The 12,311-nt window shown below is 33.1% G+C and overlaps 1 protein-coding gene across 1 annotated transcript; it reads left to right on the plus strand.

Annotated features, from left to right (window-relative positions):
- Nucleotides 1–7,171: 7,171 nt before the first annotated feature.
- On the plus strand, nt 7,172–8,795 carry LOC116202629 (transcription factor MYB114-like). The gene is made up of 3 exons (XM_031534225.1): nt 7,172–7,845; nt 8,046–8,175; nt 8,356–8,795. The coding sequence occupies exons 1-3, from the start codon at nt 7,707–7,709 to the stop codon at nt 8,696–8,698; spliced, it is 612 nt and encodes a 203-aa protein (XP_031390085.1). The 5' UTR covers nt 7,172–7,706; the 3' UTR covers nt 8,699–8,795.
- The last annotated feature ends 3,516 nt before the right edge of the window (nt 8,796–12,311 follow it).

The following is a 12,311-nucleotide window of genomic DNA, read 5'->3' on the forward strand; positions in this document are numbered from 1 at the left end:
TACTAATAAATGATCTCGTGATTAATATTAGGCTGACGCCGAATTAGATTAATTTCAACAAATAAGCGGAGATATACTCTTGATTTTATCAAAAAAATTACTAATTAATGAATGAATTTCAATTTACAATATATAAATTTAAGAAAAAGAAAATAGTAAATAAATCTAGATGAAGTATTAATGTTTTGAAAATTAATTAAAAGGTAAATTTTTTTTGGAAAAATTAAGAGTTTGTGCCGATCAATGTAAGGAGGCAAGAGGAGAGTGGGAGAGAAAATAGAGAAATAGGGAAGAGGAGAAAGTGAGGAAGTGGTGGCGTGGAGAGAATGTAATGTAAATCATACATTCTTGATTATATCCTTAATTTAGTGGTTGTTATTAATCAATTATATTTTTTAAAAGGTATATTAGGAAATTGAAAATTATACTACTACACTATTCTTCAAAACAATATATAAATATCTATTTTTTCTTAAACACATTTTTTTTTGTTATAAAGAAAGTCTAAGACCCAATATAATAAAAGAGAAATTTTGAATAATCAATAGAAAGACATGAGTAGTCCCATTAAATATCGAACTTTTGATCCTTAAGTGAATATGCGAGCACATACGTTACTATGGTACACCCTCTTTTGATTTTATTTTTTTTGCCCACGTTCATCATATGGGAAAAATGTGAACGGACTGCACGATCATCTTCCCTTCTTTTCCCACGGGGGGGGGGGGGGGGGGGGGGGGGGGGGGGGGGGGGGGGGGGGGGGGGGGGGGGGGGGGGGCGGGCGGGCATTCATCGTTTCCGTTTCTCCCCGGAAGAAAATCGGTTGTGAAGCAAAAACAAAAGTTTGTTAGCTAAGTGAATATAATATATATATATATATAAACAAATTGATATAAATTTAATGAATATTGTGTGGCATATTCGCCTCTTTGGAGGTTAGTGGCCTTTGCAAGGCCACATGACAAAACATTTATTATTATTATTATTTTATTTTATTTTCATGTGTATTTTATATTCAAAAGTCCGTCGTCAGTTTGCGTTTGGTTGGCTTACTAATAAGTAAAATTCTCTCAATCAATTTTTTTTTCATTCACATGATTGGAACCCTAAAATCTTATTTAGGTGAATCAAAACGCCTAACTGCTTAAATCAATCATTATTATTTATTTAACCAGAAAAAATCCTTGTTTATTATTTTCTTATTTTAAATCTATGATCGACTCACATCATGCATGTTATATTCAAGGGGAGGATGATCAATTGATTCCCTTCTAGCCTAGAGCATTACATATATATATATATATATATATATATATATATATAAAGATTTTGAGCTATTCATAGAGGAAGAATTGGCTCGGATAGTAAAGGGATTTACCTTTCTTACATTCTTAAGTTCGATTCCTTCTAGGAGATCACTGCATGCGAAGGTATTTTTTGGTTGTGCACAATCCACAAGAAAAAAAAGAAGCACATAAAAAAATTACGTAGTATTTCCATAAATGCATGTCATATAATGTACTAAAGTTACTAAAACACATGCACACACACGCATATGTATATACGGTGCACGGTGGCAACTGTCTCGGCAATATGTATAATATATATTTCCATCTCGCGAAACTTTGTAATCTGAAGTTTAGCATTTACATATATCCATTTCCATGTATCAGATATCAATCCCAAATCTGTCTCGGCATTATAATTAATTGTTCCATATTTACTTGGGATACATAAACTTGCATATTTGAATCATGCGCATCAAGCCGAAACTCAATTATATAAGTAATAGGTCATCTCAAAATTAATGAGATATAGTCAATATTTTACGGTGTAAAAATCTATTATCACTTAGACGTAACTACGAATCATATTATTATAATTATGAAAAGTGAAAATGATAAATCTGATATATTTATCCCTAAAATTATTCGCGTGGATCCAAATAATTGAGAACCGTCTAATATTTTTCCGATGGATTTTTGGGTGGCGAAATCAGTGACAAATAGATGTAGGGAGGATTATGATTACCCTTTCCCAAGTGGGCGAAGGGCTCTTTGAGAATTGGCCATCCTTCTAACTGTTATGTGCTTATGAGTCTCTATGACTATATATATATATATATATATATGAGCCGCCTTATAATATAATTATGTCACTCCCACAAACTTAATATATGGTCTGTCACCCCAACAAAGATTCAACTCCACTCTTTTGGTCCCATCATTTTCATTACAAACAAACCCAACAAAGATTCAACCTCAAAAATAATAGTGATGTGACCATAATTCCCAATATTTTTATAATATTTAAATAATATTATTTTCTCATTTAATGATATATATTTATTCCTACCACTATTTCCTTTATTGTATATAGGTGCCCGGAGACTACACGGACATGACTACACGGACATCGACCCATTACTGAGCTCTGTCTGAATAGTAATAAAGTTAGGGAAAATTATACTCTTAGTCCTATTACTTTACTCACTTTTTTTTAATTTCATCCTTTTTTTTTTCTTTCTATTTTGATCCTATTCCTTTACTCCATTTCTATTTCAAACCTTCTGTAACTAGTACTGTTAATAATAATGAGTTGTAGTGTCTTGGTTGCCCATATTAGAGAAAGGCAATAAATAACAAACACATGGCAATTTTCGTATTATTGTTGAACTAAACTGACTATTAGTTTGATGACAGTAGTTCCCGCATATATCAATTATCGGACTAACTATGACCATACCGGTTGTCTTTCTTATCCTTTTTCTTCAACAATCGAAAGAGGGAAGCTTTTTCCCCTTGTGTCCTTTCTCTATTCCTTTGTTCTTTCGAGCTTCATGGCTCTCTATCTCTGAAGTTCTTTATTTTCTCTTGATTTGTGTTTTATTCTTTCCAAGATGCTATGGAGGGCATGCCTTTTTTCCTTAGACGAATGTGGGGCAACTTAGCTAGAATTGTAGCTAGGGCATGGGTTGCTCTAATTTTGTCAACAACTCAACATCAAGCAAGAAACGAGGGCTTGATGTATTGGTGAGGCCAACATCTCTAAGCTCGTAGACAACACCACCCAATTCATGACCGAGTGAAAGAAATCAACCCAATTGTTGTCTCTAGCAGCCAAGAGAAGGAAGGAATAAATGCTCAAGAAATTGTAGTCTTGTTGGCTTTTGTATATGGAATTTAAGCATAAGAGTGGGAGAGAAAAGTTTCAGATTTACAGAGATGGGAGGAAGAACAATGGTGTGCAGTTGCAGAACTCTGTTTTTTTTTTTATGTAGAGGGGCTGTAAATCGCGCGAGAGAAAGGGAAGCTAGTGTTCAAGCAAATGACGAAGCAATTTGAAGTGTTGCGAAGTGGATTAAGCAAAAGACAACACACAAACACAATCATCTTCTTTTAATCTATCCTCCTTTCTTTAGTGCTCTGCTTTATAAGTCAAATGAGTCTTCTTTTAATCGAGTTTCAATGACTAGGATAGATTAGCAGAGCAGCTTGTGACAACCTTGTATTAATGGCTGATTATGTTAAGAAAAAAAATGAAAATCTAATCATTTTAACACCAAGATAAAGCAATGAAGATTAGAAGATGAGTATTGTAAATTTAAGAGTGTCGTTCAATGGGGCAATAAAATCTCATAGTTTCTTGTTTTCTTCAACTTAAAAGAAGGAAGTGGAAGAGACGTATTTGAAGTCCAAAGCTGGTGGGTAAGCAAGGTCTTAACCGGAATTAGTTTTGGTCAGGTTTGGTTGAAACAAAAACATGTCAGGCCCGTTTATTTTCAGAGTTACAATCACAAAAATTTTAACTTTAACTTTAACTCAACCCACTACACAACAAAAATACACATTTCCCAAGTCAACTTTAACTTTAATTCAACACACTATACAACATTTGTCCTTTTCCACAATCAAAATCAAAATTACCTTAACTCTGAAATCAAACGCCTCAGTCATATCTGGCAATGTGGTCTATTACGGGCCCCACATATTTGTACAAATCAGCATTACATAACAAAAAAAAGGTTATGGAAGGACAAGAATAGAATAAAAATCAACATATAGGACCAAAACAGAAAAGAAAGCAAAGAAATATGACGAAAATATGAAAAAATAAGAAAAAAAGAATGAAAATATAAAAGTAACTAAATGTGCAGTGATTATTTGGTTTTAGAGTTGAGTTGAGTTGAGTTTTGATTTTAATTTGGTTGTAATGATTGTTTTATTGAATTATGAGAAAAAGTGTGAAAAAATAATGAATAGTTGAGAGAATTTAGTATTAAAAATTGAATTGAGTATAATGGAGATGTATGTGAATTTATGTATGGCCCTCACCTTTTTTACTTTGAAGAGTTGATTTTTATTGTGTAATGAGTAAAGTTAGAGTTAGAGTTAAAATTTTAAAATTCGATTGCAAAATCAAACAGAGTATAAAACTATACTTTTTCCCATAAATTTAAGAGAGAATGACCGGAGAGACACATATGTTTCTTCCTTAGAATGGAAGATATATAGTCTCACGTATGTATATGTATATGTATAAATATAAAATTTTATCATGCATAGGAAAGTCTACAACCTATATGAAAATAATGGAGTAGGATAAAAAAAATGATTTGAATATTAATGTTACGTTTGGTTTTAAAGTATAATTTTAAAATTATATTTTGATTTTTAAAAAGAGTGATATAAATGAAGCTCACCTTCTGATTTTGTATGAGTTATTTTGTTTTATTGTGGAAAATGAGTAGTATAAATGGAACTCACCATTTAATTTTGTATAAGTTATTTTGTTTTGTTGTGAGTAGAGTTAAGTTAAAATAGAATTTTAAAATTATATTTTGAAGCCAAACAAGCTATTAACCTCCAATGGTCACTTTGCATACATTATTATTATTTGCGATGGTTTAGGTGAGATCATTCCAATTGACATTGGCAATAATGTCACTTTCATAGAATGATAGTCAAATTAACATGACTATCTTCACTTGCCTTTTTTTTTCCCTGCTGGAAAACTATCATTACATGTCAATATATTTTTATTTGGTTGAATATTACCTGTCAATATTTCATGAGCATTATATTAGAATTTGTATCCATATACATGTAACATGTTCAAGAAAATTGGCATAAGAACGTACCATCAATCCGGGTTGTCCAAAAGAAAACGCTTCCCCTGCGAAGAAACTAATTCTCTCTTCGGCTTATTAATAATTAATCAAAGCAAATTGATCATAACATGATCTCTATATGATGCTTGGAATCGGAACACAATATATATACATATATATGTGCACCAATCATATATTCAAACGATTATATGTTCAAAAATTGGTTCTTCTCCCCTTTCTAGCTAGCAACATCGAGTTTTGATTTCAGAAGTTGATATCCAATGTCTAATAGATGGCCTCTTCGATTGATATGTAAAATCACATACAATGTGTACATATCATCTTCCGACTCGGAGTTGTGCTACAAATGGCGCACCCCTTTGGCAATGATTAATTACTTGCACAAGATTATTTCTAACAGTGCAGTGATAGATATGGCACGTACTAGTTAGCAACTTAGCATGAATGATCAATAAATAATGCATTTTCACGCAAATTGGGGATTGGGGCATATGGCCTCAATCTCAAGAGACGGTCAAATTAATTAGGCCCAGGGAAATTATTTTTTCAGTAATTAACTAAATTAAACACATAACAATTTCAACTTGAAGCTAGATGGAATTAATGATATCTCTTTAACTTGGCACGTGATGAACAATTTTTTAGGACGAACACAAAGGCCTATCTTCAGCGACCAGCCAATCTCTCGGCAGCACGTGTCATGTCTTAGGTTGATTTTTTTATAAATTAATATTGTACCATCGTGAGATCGTTGAAGCAATTTAACGTTTATTCCGCTTAAACAAAATCTCGAATTCGAGTCTTATGAATGTAGAAAATTTACTTTAAAAGAGTTTTATTCCTTAGTGGATTGACCATGCTAGACCAAATTAGTCGGTTTCTGAATATCACAGTTCACGCCGAAAAATATTAATATTGTAATAAGCTTTGCTGGCTAGAGAGAAATTTGACGTGGCAAGTACGTACTCGTATGCGTACAAAGCAGGGACTTCTTTTCTTTTATTATTATTATTTTATTAATGATGTATTGAAATTAGGGCTTTATGATCAGTTCTCGCATGGGATCATTGAAAGTTTGCCGGGGAACCCGAGATTACCCATTTTGCAGAAAATCAATGTGTCTTTCTACTCAATTTCGTCACTCATTGATTAATTTGTGTCATCGATCGGGTAAAACTCATCAATCATCTGTAAATCGATATTCTTGCTCAACTTAAATGTTGTGTACAGGATCTGTATATAAGAATTTCTTATCATCGTTTTCACACGAATCGTACTATTATTTAATATAGTGGGGATCATTGATTCAAAGTTCGATGCCAATGGGAAAATTCTAGAACAATATATATATATATACACACACATATAAAATTAAGCTCAGCTCCCTATTTTTTTTTCAATGTATCATGGTATCCGAAAGCTTAACAGATTTTGACTAATTCAGATCGAACTAGATGGACGAATTAAAGATAAAATTCTCTCAATTAAGAATATTTTTTATTCACAATTCTCGAATTTAAGATTTCAAGGAAATAAATGCCGCTTAATCCTTTCTGTACCTCATGTATGTTAATGAATTCGTACAAACATATTAATTAATTAATTTCACATTGTTAATTCCCATTCAAAATTAGACCAGACCCATTTTGAATCTCATCAAACCAAGCAAAATGATGATGTGCTCATAAAACTAAGCCCTCAGGAAAAAAAATATACATAACTATAATTATACATATATATACACACACGCATGTATATATGTAAGTATCTATATGATCACTCATACATACTTCCCTTTCTCACAAAGGGACTGTATTAACTGGTAGTTGGGGCCTATGTCTGCGTCTTCCTCCCAATAGAAAAATAAAATAAAGGGAAGAAGAAGAAGAATTGGAAAGAAGACGGGTAGATAGATTTGAGAGTACTGACTCTTCAATCCTTCGTCAGTCCAACCACCAAACCTTACCCCTCTCTCTCTCTCTCTCTCTCTCTCTCTCTTATATGGCCATGACTTTATACTCATTCTCATCATCAACAAACACACACACACACACACACATGAGACTGAGAGAGCAATATAACTGATCAATCGCTCACACACTTTCTTGTCTCTCTCTTTAAGACACCCACTAACAATAGCTAGCTATCTCTGTACATTAATTTCTCTCTAATATGAACACACACACACACACTCGCCCAGACAATAAGAGCAAACAGCTACAGCTCCATCCGTTGCCCTCTGTGTGAGTGTTTGTGTTTGTTGTCTCTCATAATTACAAAAGCAATACTAGCCAAGATTGTCTTCCACCCCCCACCCCAATATATAGCTTTCTTTTCTTTTCTTAGTACTACCATCACCACTCTCACCTCTCTCACTCCTGACTTCTCTCTCCCTTTACGCCCTCCACCACCCCCGAAAATGCTGCCCTATAGCTGATTCTGCCCAAACAGTTTCTCATCTCTTTCTCGAGTCTCTCAAGTCAAGTGTGTGCGCGTGTCTCTCCATTTTATCCATCCATCTGTCTGTTTGTTTATCACTTTTATTGTCAGTCGTCCCCCGGCACGTCGTCCAGAAATGGCACCGAGGAATGACAGAGCTAACGCTAAGAAGGTAATGAACAAAGGAGCGTGGACAGCCGAGGAAGACCAGAAGCTCTCCCAGTACATCGAAATCCATGGGCCCAAGAGGTGGAAAACTATTGCTATGAAATCAGGTATATTCACCCCTCACACACACACACACATATATATATATTTGTATTTATATATCAACTTATTCTAGAAGTGCAAATTAGTACTTAAAAGGTAGCTCTCAATGTCGTCTGAATTGGTCAAATCAAGTGCATTGTGCTCTTTACAGTTCACATTGATTTCGATTAACCAAAGAGCTCGGTCCGACCGCGCGTCCGTGCAGGTTTGAACCGATGCGGGAAGAGCTGCAGACTGAGGTGGCTGAATTACCTTAGACCGAACATCAAGAGAGGCAACATTTCGGACGAGGAAGAGGACTTGATACTCCGGCTTCATAAGCTCCTCGGTAACAGGTAATTAACCCACTGCCGACTGAAATTCAGTTTACGTACTAATTTTACAACTGAAGAAAACGTCTTCAATTATGAGTGTGCATTGCAACAAATTAAAAGGTACTTTATGTTATAGCGTGTATGTGATGAGATTAATCTGACGGAATTATCGGGATACACTATGCACGTATGTACGTACAGGTGGTCCTTGATTGCGGGGAGACTTCCAGGGAGAACAGACAACGAGATTAAGAACTACTGGAATTCTCATTTGAGCAAGAAAATAAACCAGAAGGAGAAGACACAGCAGCCCTCCCCCGCCCAGGAATCTGCCCCACCCCCGAAGCTGGTGGAATCCGTCCAGGCCGATGAGAACCAAGGGACTAAAACCACGGCCAACTTAGATGTCAACTTCGACGTGAACGAGTTCTTTGACTTCTCGACCGGGGGATCCTATGGTCTAGAGTGGGTAAATAAATTCCTCGAGCTCGACGAGGATAGTTGGATGCTTGAGAAAGGTGAGGGGAAGAGAGGATTGTTATAATATGTGTTTTCTCCTTTCGGGAATTAATGGTTTTCTTATGACTCTTAATTATTCTTATGTACAATTTTATCAATAAATTAAGAAAACCATTTCTCCATGCCAGTCAGCTAATTTATCGGATTATGGTATGAGATAATAATTACTCTATGACCATGCAATTATATAATACACTTTGGAGAGCTTCAAGTATATGATATGATATATACATATATCCTTTTATTTTTTTGGTAGATAAAATTATGGGAGATATTGCTCTCACAGTTCCAGGGGATGGAGTATTTAAAGATTACTCCCCCTCCGAACTCGTGTTCTCCTCCTAAGGGTGAAGGTTGCGTACCACTTCAACCAATAGCTTGTTAGTTATATCCCTTTTATTAATCTTCTAATTTGAAATAATTTTTTCTACCCAAATTAAGTAACATATTTCCGATCGAGGTATACATTTGGATATGAAAAGGGATTCCAACGGGAAAGAATATTGTTTTCCACTGGAGGGCAATTAATAAAAAGAGAGAATACACAAAACTTGGAAAGTTGAATAATATAGTAAAGATCAAAAGTGAACATACATATATATAACATATGCGTGTATATATACGTGTATATTTGTCTGTGACATCTTTTTAAATTAAGCAAATTTGATATTAAGTTGTTCATGAGTGGTAAATGATATATTATAGGTTCCATAAAAAGGAGAACATAAAGTATATTAGGTCTCATAAGAAGGGGAATACAAATTTAAATTTCAAATGGGGCATTATATTATTGGGAGGAGTAAATTTAAATGTTTTATTCTGGAATTACAACTTTTATCTATGAAGAAAAGAAAATAATGGAAGAAAAAAAAGAAAGAAAGTACTTATTCATTTGAGTTATAAGGAAGTAACATACGCATTCAAAAGGCTCCCAGCGGAAGTGACAGGACTGAATTAATTGAAAGAGTTCAAGTTGTTGATGAGTAAAGTCGGGAGCGGGTACATAATCCCCTTGTGATTGCCACGTTGCATTTATAAGTTGGAAATCTTTACCATTGATTAATATCTGATTATTTCACCCAAAAAAATTACGTTAAACGCAGCTAACATGGATCATTAGTACGTATAGTATTCTTTTGGCACGTGATATATAAATCGGACTGTGTAATCCCAAAGATGAACATTGGGTTGAAGGAGAAAGTGAGATAAGGGCAACCAAGTAATTTAAAACGGCACAATTAGGTATGTTTGGCACTATAATTTTTTTAAAATCAACTCAACTCAACTCCACTTATCTTCAATTCAACAACACAATTATTATTTTTTCTTTCTTCTTTCTTCAATTTTTTTAACCATTCAATTTAATTTTTAATACCAAATTCTCTCAACTAATTATTACTTTTTTCACAATTCAACAATACAATCATTACTTAATCATTACTTTTTCTCAAGTATTTATTATTATTTTTTTCCATTTTTTTCCCATAATTCAACAATACAATCATTACATATCAATTAAAATTAAAACTCATCTCAACTCTAATACCAAACACAAATATGTCTATCTCATTTCAGCAGGAGCAACATGAAAAGTGGTTTATTTATTTGAGTGATGAGGTAGTGACGCATTCTCAAAAGGCTCCCAGTGGAAGTTACAGAAACGAATTAATTGAAAGAGTACATGCAATTGATGAGTAAAGTCGGGATCGGGTACGTACTCCACTAGTGATTGGCACGTCGATTCGTACACATACGTTTGGAAATCTTTATCATTGATTACTTATCTAATTATTTCACCTGAAAGAATTAGATTACGTTTAGTGCGCTGCAATATAGATAAAAAGAATGAAATGGATTTTATATTGTGAAATATAATTTTAGGGAGGAAAAATGAATTTTTTAGTTGAATTTGAAAAATAGGAGTGAATGTAACTGAAAATGATAAACTTTTTATTTCTTTTCGCTGGAAAAGGTTTGAACTTATTTATCAATATATCAATTTATCCATATATTTAGATATATAAAACCTCAAAGAAAATTACATATTTAAATAAAAGCTAGTTGAAGTGATGGAATGAGTATTATTTAAGTTTTTTACTTTAGAAAAATATAATTTCTTCAAGTTGGAGAGACTAGATCTTTCTATTGGAATAAATTCTTTTCAACTCATACAAGAGACATTTAAAAAACAGAGAAAGTATTGAAATATCCATTTTATTCCATTTCTTTCGATTCCGATGAACTAAACCTAGCCTTAAACGTATTTGAAGTGAATTGCAGTTGCCAGCGGTGTATAGTATTTCTTTGGCACGTGATATGGAAATCGAATTATGCAATTCCAATTATGAGAATCGTGTTTGAATGTAAAGTGAGATAATTCCAATCATAATGATGTAAAACAGCCCAATGGATGTCCCTCCAATCAACGTGAAAAGTGATATTCTCCACCTTAGGCCTTTCTGTTACCTCCACAATTATTGTTCGACAGTTCCTATGTTGGTAGATTGAAAGGAAGTTTATAGACTTGAAGATAGGAAGTCATCTGCCCATAGAAAAGAAAATAGGAAGTCATCTGCCCATAGAAAAGAAAATAGGAAGTCACCTGATAAAATGGGTTTAGTGCAATAAAACTCGCTTTTAACCTGGAATAAATAAATCCTAAAATCGATGATTATTAACTGGTTGATCTCGTGCGTTGCTGGTTGATTTTTCATCTTTTTTTACAAAATAGATAATCAAATACATGCAACTTACAAATGAATATAAATAAAAAATGAAAAAAGGCAGTCATATGAGTAAAATCACGATCACAATAAATAAACACGTAGTCTAGACATATAAACTGGACAATAGGCTTATAGAGAGACCATAATCTTATAATATGTATTCGTGATTAGGAAAAAAATATAGCGAATAGAAAGATAATGGATGAAATGATTTTTTTTGGGTATTTATAGAGAATTTAGCACAATATTAAACTTGAAGTATATCGCATATTTCATTGAGTTCATACCGATTATCGAGAAAATTTTTAATTTTTCAAAAATAATTTATTATATATTATTACATACAAATAATTTAGACAAATTTTTAACATTCGTTGAATATAACACTAATAAAATATAATATAAGTTCATTTAACTTAAAATAAAAGGTCAATTCACGTGAAATTGCGAGGGTTATTAAATATAGTGATTCGAGTAATCGATGACATTTTACCAAGTACTGAGTATTTTCAATTGTAGCTCCCACGATTCCGCTCTTCCATTTTGATATATTATATATAGATATAGATAGGACTTTCTATTTTTTCATGTGCCCCTTTTTTCACCAATTTCATAATATCTTTCATAAATCTCTCTGATAATAAAAAAATAAATAATCATTAAAAATTATGGACTAGAATATCATCACATGTCCTCTTCACATGTATGCATTTTCACTCGTTAATTAATAAATTAAATTATAAACCACTATATCAAACCTTATCCAACACTACGATTTTTTTTCAATTAAGAATGATATATAAATGTAGTTTGATTCCCTTCGTGAAACGTCCGATTGAAATTTTTTCCCAAAAATATTGACAAAAAAAGGTAAAAAAAGAAGAAGAAGGAACTCTTTTTTTCCATCTACAT

Source organism: Punica granatum, chromosome 4 (assembly GCF_007655135.1).
Source record: "Punica granatum isolate Tunisia-2019 chromosome 4, ASM765513v2, whole genome shotgun sequence".
NCBI classification, from domain to species: domain Eukaryota; kingdom Viridiplantae; phylum Streptophyta; class Magnoliopsida; order Myrtales; family Lythraceae; genus Punica; species Punica granatum.

What these genes read in the sequence shown, in the direction of transcription:
- LOC116202629 (XM_031534225.1), top strand. Translation starts at nt 7,707, where the DNA reads ATGGCACCGAGGAATGACAGAGCTAACGCTAAGAAGGTAATGAACAAA. An exon ending in AACTATTGCTATGAAATCAG is followed by an intron (nt 7,846 to 8,045) that starts GTATATTCACCC and finishes GCGTCCGTGCAG; the next exon opens with GTTTGAACCGATGCGGGAAG. An exon ending in CATAAGCTCCTCGGTAACAG is followed by an intron (nt 8,176 to 8,355) that starts GTAATTAACCCA and finishes ATGTACGTACAG; the next exon opens with GTGGTCCTTGATTGCGGGGA.